At 44.5% G+C, this 12,357-nt stretch overlaps 1 protein-coding gene across 1 annotated transcript in view; it reads right to left on the reverse strand.

Moving 5' to 3' along the window:
• Nucleotides 1-2,790: 2,790 nt before the first annotated feature.
• The window catches only part of UNC45A (unc-45 myosin chaperone A), an 81,117-nt gene continuing 71,550 nt past the window's right edge, over nt 2,791-12,357 (reverse strand). Inside the window, exons 17-20 of the mRNA XM_040342480.1 lie at nt 10,682-10,797; nt 10,444-10,561; nt 7,203-7,358; nt 2,791-3,226 (exon numbers count right to left, since the gene is read on the reverse strand). Of these exons, the coding sequence (XP_040198414.1) occupies nt 2,951-3,226; nt 7,203-7,358; nt 10,444-10,561; nt 10,682-10,797 (666 nt within the window). The 3' untranslated portion in view covers nt 2,791-2,950. The remainder of the gene's footprint in view (nt 3,227-7,202; nt 7,359-10,443; nt 10,562-10,681; nt 10,798-12,357) is intronic.

Genomic DNA, 12,357 nt, shown 5'->3' on the forward strand with positions numbered 1-12,357 from the left:
GCATTAACAGCCCTTATGTGCCAGAAATTGCTGCCATTAAAATTATATGGATGTACATCTCGGCACCAACTCAAAGGAGGAATCCGGGGGAATGTCAAAAGATACAAATATTAAAATAAGACGGAAGGTCAGGTTATGGTATTTCAGCCAGCCAGCAGTATATTGTTAAAATGCTTTTAAAGAGTAATTAGTGATAAAAGCATCTTCTTACAACAAAACATCAGCAATGTTTGTACATTATCAATCTTACATATGAGCAGTGAATAGGACTCTGGAATGATTTACTGTTCTTACTGAAAACCTCACACTGGAAAATCAGAACGACTGGCTTGGAAGATACCAATGCACAAAAAAAAGCTTATGACTTGCTGCTATACAAGTTTAATTAAAAGGCAAAACTTTTTTTTCGTTTTGGATAAAGTGGTGATGGATTAGAACCCCTGTCAGCGTTTATTGCCGTCTGTGCCCCCCATTAACCACTTAACGCCCGCCGCACGACTATTTACGTCCGCAAAATGGCACGGACAGGCAGAAGGGCGTATATATACGTCCTTGCCTTCTAGCGGGTGGGGGGTCTACGTGCGGCGGATTCCTGCGGGGAGCGATCCGGGACGACGGCGCGGCTATTCGTTTATAGCCGCTCCGTCGCGATCGCTCCCCGGAGCTGAAGAACGGGGAGAGCCGTGTGTAAACACGGCTTCCCCGTGCTTCACTGTGGCGGCGTATCGATCGTGTGATCCCTTTTATAGGGAGACTCGATCGATGACGTCAGACCTACAGCCGCACCCCCCTACAGTTGTAAACACACACTAGGTGAACCCTAACTCCTACAGCGCCCCCTGTGGTTAACTCCCAAACTGCAACTGTCATTTTCACAATAAACAATGCAATTTAAATGCATTTTTTGCTGTGAAAATGACAATGGTCCCAAAAATGTGTCAAAATTGTCTGAAGTGTCCGCCATAATGTTGCAGTCACGAAAAAAAATTAAAATGCAATAAAACTATCCCCTATTTTGTAAACGCGCAAATTTTGCGCAAACCAATCGATAAACACTTATTGCGATTTTTTTTACCAAAAATAGGTAGAAGAATACGTATCGGCCTAAACTGAGAAAAAAAATGTTTTTATATATGTTTTTGGGGGATATTTATTACAGCAAAAAGTAAAAAATATTGCATTTTTTTCAAAATTGGTGCTCTATTTTTGTTTATAGCGCAAAAAATAAAAACCGCAGAGGTGATCAAATACCACCAAAAGAAAGCTCTATTTGTGGGGAAAAAAGGACGCCAATTTTGTTTGGGAGCCACGTCGCACGACCGCGCAATTGTCTGTTAAAGCGACGCAGTGCCGAATTGTAAAAACGCCTTTGGGCATTTAGCAGCATATTGGTCCGGGGCTTAAGTGGTTAAGGAGATTCACCCTCTCTATTTGTCCTGTTTACCATTATCGCTGAAACCCAAAAAATCCCCTAAAAAGTAATAGAGAGTAAACCTTCTATTGGGGACTCGTTCTGGTGACCTGGGGGTCCCCAAGCAATTCCCTTCATTTGCAAGGATGTTGGCTGTGGGACAGGAAGTGAAATCTCTGCTATGGGACACAGATGGTGGGGGAAAAAAATAAATAAATCTGACAGGGGTTATAACTAGGGTTGTCCCGATACCACTTTTTTAGGACCGAGTACAAGTACCGATACTTTTTTTCAAGTAGTCGCCGATACCGAATACCGATACTTTTTTTAAATGTGTCCCCAAATGCAGCCATGTCCCCCCCATATGCAGCCATGTCCCCCACATATGCAGCCATGTCCCTCTAGCCATGTCCCTCACATATGCATCCATGTCCCTCTAGCCATGTCCGTCACATATGCAGCCATATCCCTCTAGCCATGTCCCTCACATATGCAGCCATGTCCCTCTAGCCATGTCCCTCACATATGCAGCAATGTCCCTCTAGCCATGTCCCTCACATATGCAGCAATGTCCCTCTAGCCATGTCCCTCACATATGCAGCCATGTCCCTCTAGCCATGTCCCTCACATATGCAGCCATGTCCCTCACATATGCAGCAATGTCCCTCTAGCCATGTCCCTCACATATGCAGCAATGTCCCTCTAGCCATGTCCCTCGATGCGGCGGCGCGATGCGGCGGCAGCGGCAGGGGGGGGAAGTATTCTATTTAGGTATCGGGGGTATTTGCGCGAGTACGAGTACTCCCGCAAATACTCGGTATCGGTCCCGATACCGATACTGGTATCGGTATCTGGACAACCCTAGTTATAACCCTCCCTTACTCTATCCAAAATGAAAAAAAGTGTTGCCTATAGTTCTACTTTAAAGCGTGGTACAGACCAGTCATTTTCTTTTTGGTCAAGTGAAGAGCTCAGGAGGAGTTGCTGTACTAACTATCCAACGTTAGTAAAGCGATCTCCGCGCTGGGCTATTGTGTTCTAACAGGGGGACGCCCGCCAGAACTCACCGGTCAGTGCTCTGGCTATTGGCGGAGAGTGCTGATCAGGTGCCGATCAGTAGACCTTTTTCAGTTATGTCCCTTTGACAGAAGCTGAGGGGAAGGCCGGCTTCTGTCAGACTGACTGCCGCACACACAGGCTGAATGTCGGACGGTTTCTATTGAAGCGGCTGATGCCACCCGATATTCGGCCCGTGTGTATGGCCCTTTAGTCTAATTGGACAACCACAGGCTAATGAGTAGGCTACCCCTGGTTGCTAGATACTCCGCTTACACAGCTGGGGTTGCTACAGTGCAAACAATTGATAATGTCATATTTGGTCAGTCTTTATCATGTATCAAACAGAATTTAATCTAGATTCAGGCCAGAAGCTGGGGGCTGTTTTGGTCCAAGAAGCTCTCTATAGGCAGTTTTGTTATAGTCTTGTAAATCTGCCAATAGGAGTATCATACACAGAATGTAACACGCAATCCCCAATCCTTATTCAGACTCTGCAGACACATTGGGCTTAATTAATTCATACTCCACAGCTTTGGTCAGACTCTTTTGTGCAATTTGTGCCACTGCTCTTTTCTTTTCGTCTTCTTCATTCTTTGCAATGACAGTCAGGATCTCAAATGTTTCACTTTCCATCAGCTTTTGTGCCAGCTCCTTGTCTGCAGTCATCATGCTCAGGACAATGACAGCACCTCGGTGCTGCAGTTCTAAGTTCTCGCTGAGAAGCAGAGACTGCAAAATTTCCAGCCAGTGAGTAGTCTAGAAAGATATAATAACATATATAATAAAATAAATAAAGGACATACTGGAGTGTAGCATATAATTATTATATCATCACGATTCAAAGAGAACAGCATCAAATGTTACAATAAAAATGTAATAACTGATCATTTTCATGATTTTTTTTGGAGCTTATACATATGTGCTATGGCTTATAGACTTACAGAGCAAGTAGGGTTGTCCAAGCTAAATTTCTCTACTCTATTTAGTGTCTCACTGCTGACTTTATGTACCTTGTACAGTAATAGGCTGAGCAAACTGCAATGCATGTACAAAAAAGGATATCCAAACGTAACAAATATCTCAATTATGCATACCGTATTTATCGGGGTATTGCGCACACCCGCGTATAGCGCGCACCCCCAACCTAGAAGGGAAATTTTAGAAAAAAAATAAAAATTACTTACAGTTTGAATGCCCCTCCTTGGTGTCTTGCCCGGCGTCCTTGTCAGGTCCGGCGTCCGTCTGCGGCATCAGTGGTGTCCTCCCGTACTATCTCTCAGTCGAATCCCCGCTTCCAGCGCTGCGTTTGAACGCCGCCGCCAACATATACCGAGTGCAGTACACTCTGGCACGCTCGGCTTCTCACGCATAAAGGAGGCGTCACAGAGTGTGACCGCGAGCGAAGCCGAGCCTGGCCGAATGTACCCGAGTGTACTGTGCTCGGTATATGTCGGCGGTGCAGTTCAAACTCAGTGTGGGAAGCAGGTATCGGCGTATATCGCGCACCCACGATTTTCCCCTTATTTTAAGGGGGAAAAAGTGCGCGGTATACGCCGATAAATACGGTATATCCTGTATTAGTGCCGGTTCACACAGGGGCGACTTGTCAGGCGACTTAGGCGCCTGACAAGTCACAGTCCATTCTGTACTATGGAACCGTTCTAATAGGAGCGTCTCAAGTCACTCCGACTTAGAAAAAGGTTCCTGTACTACTTACGGACGACTTCAGGGCGACTTGCATTGACTTCTATATAGAAGTCATTTAGCAAGCTGCCGCAGAAGTCGTGTGCAGGTCGCCTTGCATAGTCGCGCTGCAAGTCGGGTTGCCCCTGTGTAAACCGGCACTTAAAGCGGATGTCCGCCGTAAAAAAAATACTAAAAGTCAGCAGCTACAAATACTGCAGCTGCTGACTTTTAATATTGGGACACTTACCTGTCCTGGAGTCCAGTGATGTCGGCAGCAGAAGATGAGCGATCGTCACTCTGCTGCCCCCACCACCATCCTCGGTGAGGGAACCAGGAAGTGAAGCATTGCGGCCTCACTGCCCGGTTCCCTACGGCGCATGCGCGAGTCGTGCTGCGCCATGCTCACTGGTCCCTGCAGTGTTATGGGAGCCGCGTGTTTCCCAAAACACAACGGGGGGTTGTTACGCACTACCCGCAGAGAGGACTCCCGGAATTGGGTGCCAAATGTGACACCGGAGGAGGGAAGGTTCCGATGAGCGGAAGTTCCACTTTAGGGTGGAGCTCCGCTTTAATGTATCAAAAACTTTGGTTCAATCTTATGAGAAAAGCACAACTGTGGAACAAAACACTATGGACCCGCAAAAGCAGAATAATAAATCAAGAACACAAAACACTCTGACCTGGCCAGCCTGGCTACCCAGGATTATATCTTCCTACTAACTGTATTACAATTGCTTCTACAATGACAGTAAAGTCCCGTACACTCGGCCCGAATGCCAGACGACATCGACCGGTTCAAAAAAAAAAAAAACAGCCGGCATCAAGCTCGTGTGTAAGCCAGCCGGTCTGTTTGGACGACTTCTGTCTGACAAGCATGCTGAAAAATCAGCAGCCAACCAATTCTCGATCAGCGCTCTCGACGAATTGCAGAGAGCATTGCTTGGAGTGTTCCACACCCCTGTCAGAACAGCTCAGCGGGGGAGATCGCTGTACTAAAACAGAACGTTAGTACATCAGCTCCAACCGGAGCTGACAGTTTTTTTTCCCGTTCAACCCGCTGAGTTGAACGAAAAACAAATAGTGTGTACCAAGCTTAACATTGATGTGACTCAAAGTGTGTGATCAAACTAAACGGGCCCTAATGACACACACCTCTGCGCTTAGGACTAAACAATCAAAGAGAATCACAGCTGCTGTTTTTAGAAAAAAGTATATGACAAAGTATATATAACGTGTTTAAATATTAAATTAAACCGTAAATTATATATAAACAGCGCTCATGTGTGTATGAGCCACACAGTGAATAAATAAACACAATATAATAATGTAAAAGTCCAAATGATTCAAACCCGTGATTGAAAGTGTTCATAGGCAAAATAAAAGTTCATGGAAAAGTAATAGGAGGTAAAATTTCTTTCTCTCTTTCAAAGTGTAAAGTCTTTAAAATAAATTAATTCAAAAAATTCTTCCACCACACCCGATGTGAGATAAAGTGATTCCTTCACCAATAGAAATGGCCACTCACCAGAACGAACAGCCTAACACTCTCGTGCTTCGGCACAATAGCGTGTAATAATTGGTTCAAACCATAGGGCGAGCTTTCATTCTCAATCATGTAGTGAATAAGATCCTCATAAATAATGAAGAAAGTATAACATAGTGTGATAACGTAAAACCAGTTTAATAACACACCACATAAAACTCTGCAAATTATGCACTCACACAATGCCAAAAAGGTAAAAACGTGAATAAACACAGCAGAAATCTCCTCAATATTGTGCAGCTGGCAAACTACGGTCACGGCGCACCAAGGAAAGAAAATCCAGGTAACTCACGGCACTCGATCCACACTTTAAGTTGATAGCCCCCAGAAAATGGCGTGAAGCAAAAAACGAACAGGCGCTGGTCACTAGCGCAAGCAAGACACTGCACTGGCCTCTCACGTTGGTAGGTGGTCAAGAGGTCAGATTATAGCCATGCCCCCGACATGTTTCGTCATAAAACCTGACTTATTCATGGGATAACCATGAATAAGTCATTCTTTCCTTGGTCCGCCGTGACCGTAGTTTGCCAGCTGCACAATATTAAGGAGATTTCTGCTGTGTTTATTCACGTTTTTACCTTTTTGGCATTGTGTGAGTGCATAATTTGCAGAGTTTTATGTGGTGTGTTATTAAACTGGTTTTACGTTATCACACTATGTTATACTTTCTTCATTATTTATGAGGATCTTATTCACTACTTGATTGAGAATGAAAGCTCGCCCTATGGTTTGAACCAATTATTACACGCTATTGTGCCGAAGCACGAGAGTGTTAGGCTGTTCGTTCTGGTGAGTGGCCATTTCTATTGGTGAAGGAATCACTTTATCTCACATCAGGTGTGGTGGAAGAATTTTTTGAATTAATTTTTTTTAAAGACTTTACACTTTGAAAGAGAGAAAGAAATTTTACCTCCTATTACTTTTCCATGAACTTTTATTTTGCCTATGAACACTTTCAATCACGGGTTTGAATCATATCTGTAAAGTGCCCACTGCGTTAGTATCAGGGCTCTTTCACACTGAGTCACTCTTCTCCGTTCAGCTGGGGGTCTGTGAGAGAATTCCCTGCTGAACTGGAGTTGAATGGCACAGATGATGTTTGAGATCTGTTTAGTTTGTGTCCACAGTTTGACAGCAGACAGGAGTGGACCCATTGGTTAGCTTGATGTAAACAGACTTGTGTACATTTACATCATGCTGCCATCCCTGATCCGTCACATTTAGGTCAAGAAAAAGGGAAAAGGATGCAGTCTTTTTCTGTTTTTTTTTTCTCCAGACCTGGACAGATTTTGAGAAAAGCGGGTGTCAATGGACACAAGACCTAGACATAAGACACAAGACATAGACCCACATGGAGCTTTCTGATGTGATCTGCCTGAAAAGAAGACAGGCAGACCTGATCGGAACGCCCTTGTTAAAGGGTCCTTATGACCTGTAACAATTTATTACAATACAAAGGTGTTTGTTTTTCCAAAATAGAAGTGGAAAACGAGGATCTCTTACCGCTTGAGGAATCTTTTGACATATCTTGGGATGCAGGGAGGACAGCATAGCAACAGTCCCAGCAGCTGCACGACGTAGACGGGGGTCATCCTCTCCACTGTATAAAATAACTAGCTTTAGGCGATCTGTTCCCTCTGCTATGAACAGTTCTTGCACCTGCAGAAAGAGAAGAAATCTTACTCCAGCCCTGGTCTGGTCACAACCTCATCAGCACATGGTGGGGTAGATTTACTAAAATTGGCGAGTGCAAATTCTGGTGCAGCTCTCCATAGAAACCAATCAGCTTCCAGGTTTTTTTTTTTGTCAAAGCTTAAAGTGGTTGTAAACCCACTTTTTTTTACTTTTGCCTACAGGAAAGCCTATAATAAGGCTTACCTGTAGGTATAAAGAATATCTCCTAAACCTGTACGGTTTAGGAGATATTCCCCTCGCAATGCGCCGCTGATTGCAGCGGGAATCCTCGGCTGAAGGGCCGGCCCCGCCGACCCATGCCGGATTTAAATCTCACGCGCGCATGTGCGGGAGTGACGTCATCGCCGCTCCAGCCAATCACAGCGCTGGAGCGGCGATACCCGGAAGACACGCTCGGCGTGGACCAGGTAAGTTCCCTACCTCGTTCCGAGGTAAGTATTTCATAATGAGCTAATATGCAGTGCATACTAGCTCATTATGGCTTTTGCCTTGCAGGGTTAAAAAAAAAAAAATATATATATATATTTATATGCGGGTTTACAACCGCTTTAATTGAACAAGCTGCAGTTAGAAGCTGATTGGCTACCATACACAACGACATCTGATTTTGCACTCTGCAGTTTTAGTAAATCAACCCCAGTGTGTCCGCCTTCTCGAATTCAAGATTTGACAGCTAGCTACCCCCTACAGAGAGGCCCTACAGGTGTAATTGAAATATTAAAGTTCACAAACAATTCTTAGCAATACAAGTCAGACCCCTTCCTTTCTAGTTTTAGACAAAACATCCAGTTTACAGCCATGTGCATTTTTTGATAATATTCTCAGGTAATCCTCTGCTATTCCCCCATACACAACTTTAGCAGACTTTGTATAAAAACAGAATTTGTCCTGTAACACCCACCTGAATATTGACTGAATATAATTGACTATTGGTTGATGTCACTCACTGATGCCCTTCCGTCTCCTGGACACTGGTCCACGTGGGTCTATCCCTTGACCATTCCCCCTCTCTTTGTCCATCCCAGGCAAACATCCCCCCTTTGCATTCAGTTTCCCCCCTGCACCCCCTTTTACTTTTTTGTGTCCTTATTGCTACTCCTATGAATTATTTGCCACCCTCTATTTTCCCAGTCTTTGTAGAGGCACCCACAACGGGTAACAAGGAGCACCCCTTACTGGAACCATTATACCTCCACCTTTCACTCAAAACCATCGTTTTACGGTTTGCGTTACCAAGCTCCTGTATATGTTTTTCCTCGCCATGCTCTGGTGCATCCCTCTAACGCTCGCACCTCTATGTACTCTGTTTTATGTGCCATAACTGTGCTTCCTTACGCCAGGGTTCCTCAACCAGGGTTCCTCCAGAAGTTGCTAGGGTTCCTAAAGCAATGAATAATTTCTGCCTCCTTTCCCAATGACACCAATAATCTTTTAAGCTATCTGTAAGGGGGTAATTCATCCGAATGACAAGTCTAAGGAGGATTCTTCCCACTGACCATCACACTAATGTATCAGGAGTTGCAAATATAGTCATTTTTAGCAGGGGATCTCCAAGACTGGGAAGTTATTTTAAGGAGTTCCTCTATGTTGATAAGGTTGAGAAAGGCTGCCTTACGCATTCTGTTTTGTCTCAACAATGTTTCCAGATGGTGCAGCGGTTCATGGTAGCCAATCCGCTTCTAACTTCAGCTTGTTAAGTTAAAGCGGTTCTCCACCCTAAAGTGGAGTCCCGCTGATCGGAACCCTCCCCCCCTCCGGTGTCACATTTGACACCTTTCAGGGGGAGGGGGGTGCAGATACCTGTCTAAAGACAGGTATTTGCACCCACTTCCGGCCCGGCATTCACAGGCAAAAGATGGGCATTCCGTCACATCCCGTCACCCCCCCCGTTGTGTGCTGGGAACACTCGGCTCCCAGCACACAGCGGGAGCCAATCGGCGGGCGCGGCGCGACTCGCGCATGCGCCGTAGGGAACCGGGCAGTGAAGCCGCAGCGCTTCACTTCCTGGTTCCCTCAGCGTGGATGACGGGGGGAGCAGCAGAGAGACGAGCGATCGCTCGTCCTCTGCTGCGATCGGCGGTGGACTCCAGGACAGGTAAGTGTCCTAATATTAAAAGTCAGCAGCTGCAGTATTTGTAGCTGCTGGCTTTTAAGATTTTTTTCCCATGGCACATCCGCTTTAAAGTTTTTTTTTTTATGTCACAATGTAGAGAATAAGATTTCCTATCATCTGTGCCCAGTCTTGCCACACAGAGTTAATCCAGCTCTGAGCAATCCTCTTATTGTTCAGTGAAAATTAACAGACTTCCAGATAAAAACCTGTCTAAATAAAAAGTCCTTTCCGTCCCCTTGCTTCGAGTGACATACATTACCTCTCACAATGAACTGTGGATCACCCCCCATATTATGATAAACATCCAGGAATGTGCATGTGTCCAAGCTAGTGCACGAGATATGTAAAAACCCTGTCACTCGAAGCAAGAGGACGGAAAGGACTTTTTATTTAGACAGGTTTTTATCTGGAAGTCTGTTAATTTTCACTGAACTATAAAAGTGGATTGCTCAGAGCTGGATTAACTATGTGTGGCAATACTGGGCACAGATGATAGGAAATCTTATTCTCTACATTGTGACATAAAAAAAAAAAAATTGGGGTTTACATCCACTTTAAGATTTGACAATAAAATCTGGAAGCCGATTGTTTTTTGTGCAGAACTGCAGCAGGATTTTGCTCTCCCCAGTTTTAGTAAATCAACCCCACACTTTTTTAAATTTGGAAATAAACCAGCCCCGTTGTCCATACTGAATGGATACTGGGCTAGAAAACTAGTGAATAAATGCAAAGCGTGTAGCTGTAAAGTATGCCTTCCATAACAATTCGGTTAAAAATTTACAGAGACACAAAAAATGAATACGTTCATTTCCAGGATAATAGTACATTTCCAGGATAATAGTACATTTACAGAATAATAGTACATTTCCAGGATAACAGTACATTTCCAGGATAATAGTACGGAGTACAATTTTACTGTTTACACCTCAGCCTCACCTCTTCATTCATGGCCATGTTGCACATACATTCAGTGGCAGCTGCTCGGATCAGTTCATGCTCTTCAAACATATAGCCCTCAATCATGGGCACTGCCTTCTCCTTGATGATTTTACTCCTGCAGGGCACAATATACGGTCCTTAAAGTGATTCTGTGGCATCTTTAAATGTATTGCTTCATCTGACATTTGACAATATAATGTTAAAAGCCAAATTGAGGTTTGATAAAGTGACTCACCTCAACTGCTCACTGATTCCTGCTAGGTTTGTTAATGCCATTAGTGCCTCAAAGTTCTGCAGGCCAGTCCTGTTAAGGTGAAGAAGGCTGACCAACGGCCGGACAACCTCATATATCTGTGAAAGCAGCGAAACAGAAGTTTGCAAATCATCAGTGGTTAAATGCTTACACTGGAGACCCTTTTCTATTCAATATGAACCAAAAACCTTTAGTTTAAAGTGGAAGTTCAGGCAAAACCTAAACGCTAAACCTGCTCTCTGCCACATTCTAAAACCTAATCTATCTAACCAGAGCTTTTTTTCTCAGAAAATAGGTGCAGGAACTCAACCACGACCCGTTCAGGGTTCACAAACAGTAGGAGGGTCTTAAAGGGGCATTAAATACCAGAATTGCATTACATACAGAGTGCAGAGTTCAGGGGGTTACAAAGCTGTCACTTGTAAAAACAGAAACCAGACTTCTGTGTTTACAAGTGATTGTGGTGAGCAGGCACCAAAGGGTCTGAGCCAGAGGTGGTGGAACTGAGTTCCCCCAAGTTCCCCCTGAAAAAAAGCCCTGTATCTAACCCTGTCAAGCAAAAAATCTCTATACTTGCCTGTTCTGCAGCCGATCCAGTCCGGTCCCAGCATCAGCTGTCAGTGGCGGCTTCAGTGTGGAGGTGGGTGCAGGAGAGGCAGCCGACAACGAAGGCCCCATAGTAAGTCTATGGGTGACATCACTTCCCAGGCCAGGCATTTCCCAGTGGTTGTCGGTCCTCTCCTGCACAGAGCCTCGGCTGCTGGAAACCAGTCCGGATCAGCTGCTGAATCAGCAAGTACAGAGATTTTTGCTTTACAGAGTTGGATAGCTTAGGCTTAGAATGTGGCAGAGAGCAGGTTTAAAGTCAATTAGCTGGATTCAGAAAGCCTGCCCTAACTTTGCAGCGGCGTAGTGTTTCGTGTTTAAACTACGCCGCCGTAAGTTAGCAAGGCTAAGTTACGGCGGCGTAGCGGTCCTATTGGTTTTGACGTGGACGTAAATGACGTAAATCCCTATTCGCGGACGACTTACGCAAACAACGTAAATTTTTCGAATTTCGACGCGGGAACGACGGCCATACTTAACATTACTATTCCAGCTATTTGATGGAATAACTTTAGGCCTGAAAATGCGTTACGTAAACGGCGTATCTGTACTGCGTCGGCCGGGCGTACTTTCGTGAATAGGCGTATCTAGTGATTTACATATTCTATGCCGACCGCAATGAAAGCGCCACCTATCGGTCAGCCTAAAAATTACACTTTAGGATACAACGGTGTAAGACACTTACGCCGCTCGTATCTGAGCCTAATTTAAGCGTATCTGGTTTCCAGAATACGCTTAAATTAGCCCCGGTGCAAATTCAGAAGTCTTTCTGAATCCACCTAAATTTGTTTTTGCCTGGACTTACACTTTAATAGTTGGCAACTTTTTAGACCTCATGTCTGTTGCATTTTAGATTCATTTTGCTTGTTAGGGCTCATGGAAATTGTAACTACGCTTCTATAAAAGTGAAGACCTTGGGGTTGATTTACTAAAACTGGAGAGTGCAAAATCTGGTGCAGCTCTGCATAGAAACCAATCAGCATCTAACTTTAGCATGTTCAATTACGTTTTGACAAAAAAATAAAACTGGAAGCCGATTGGTTTCTATGCAG

Source organism: Rana temporaria, chromosome 3 (assembly GCF_905171775.1).
Source record: "Rana temporaria chromosome 3, aRanTem1.1, whole genome shotgun sequence".
NCBI lineage: Eukaryota > Metazoa > Chordata > Amphibia > Anura > Ranidae > Rana > Rana temporaria.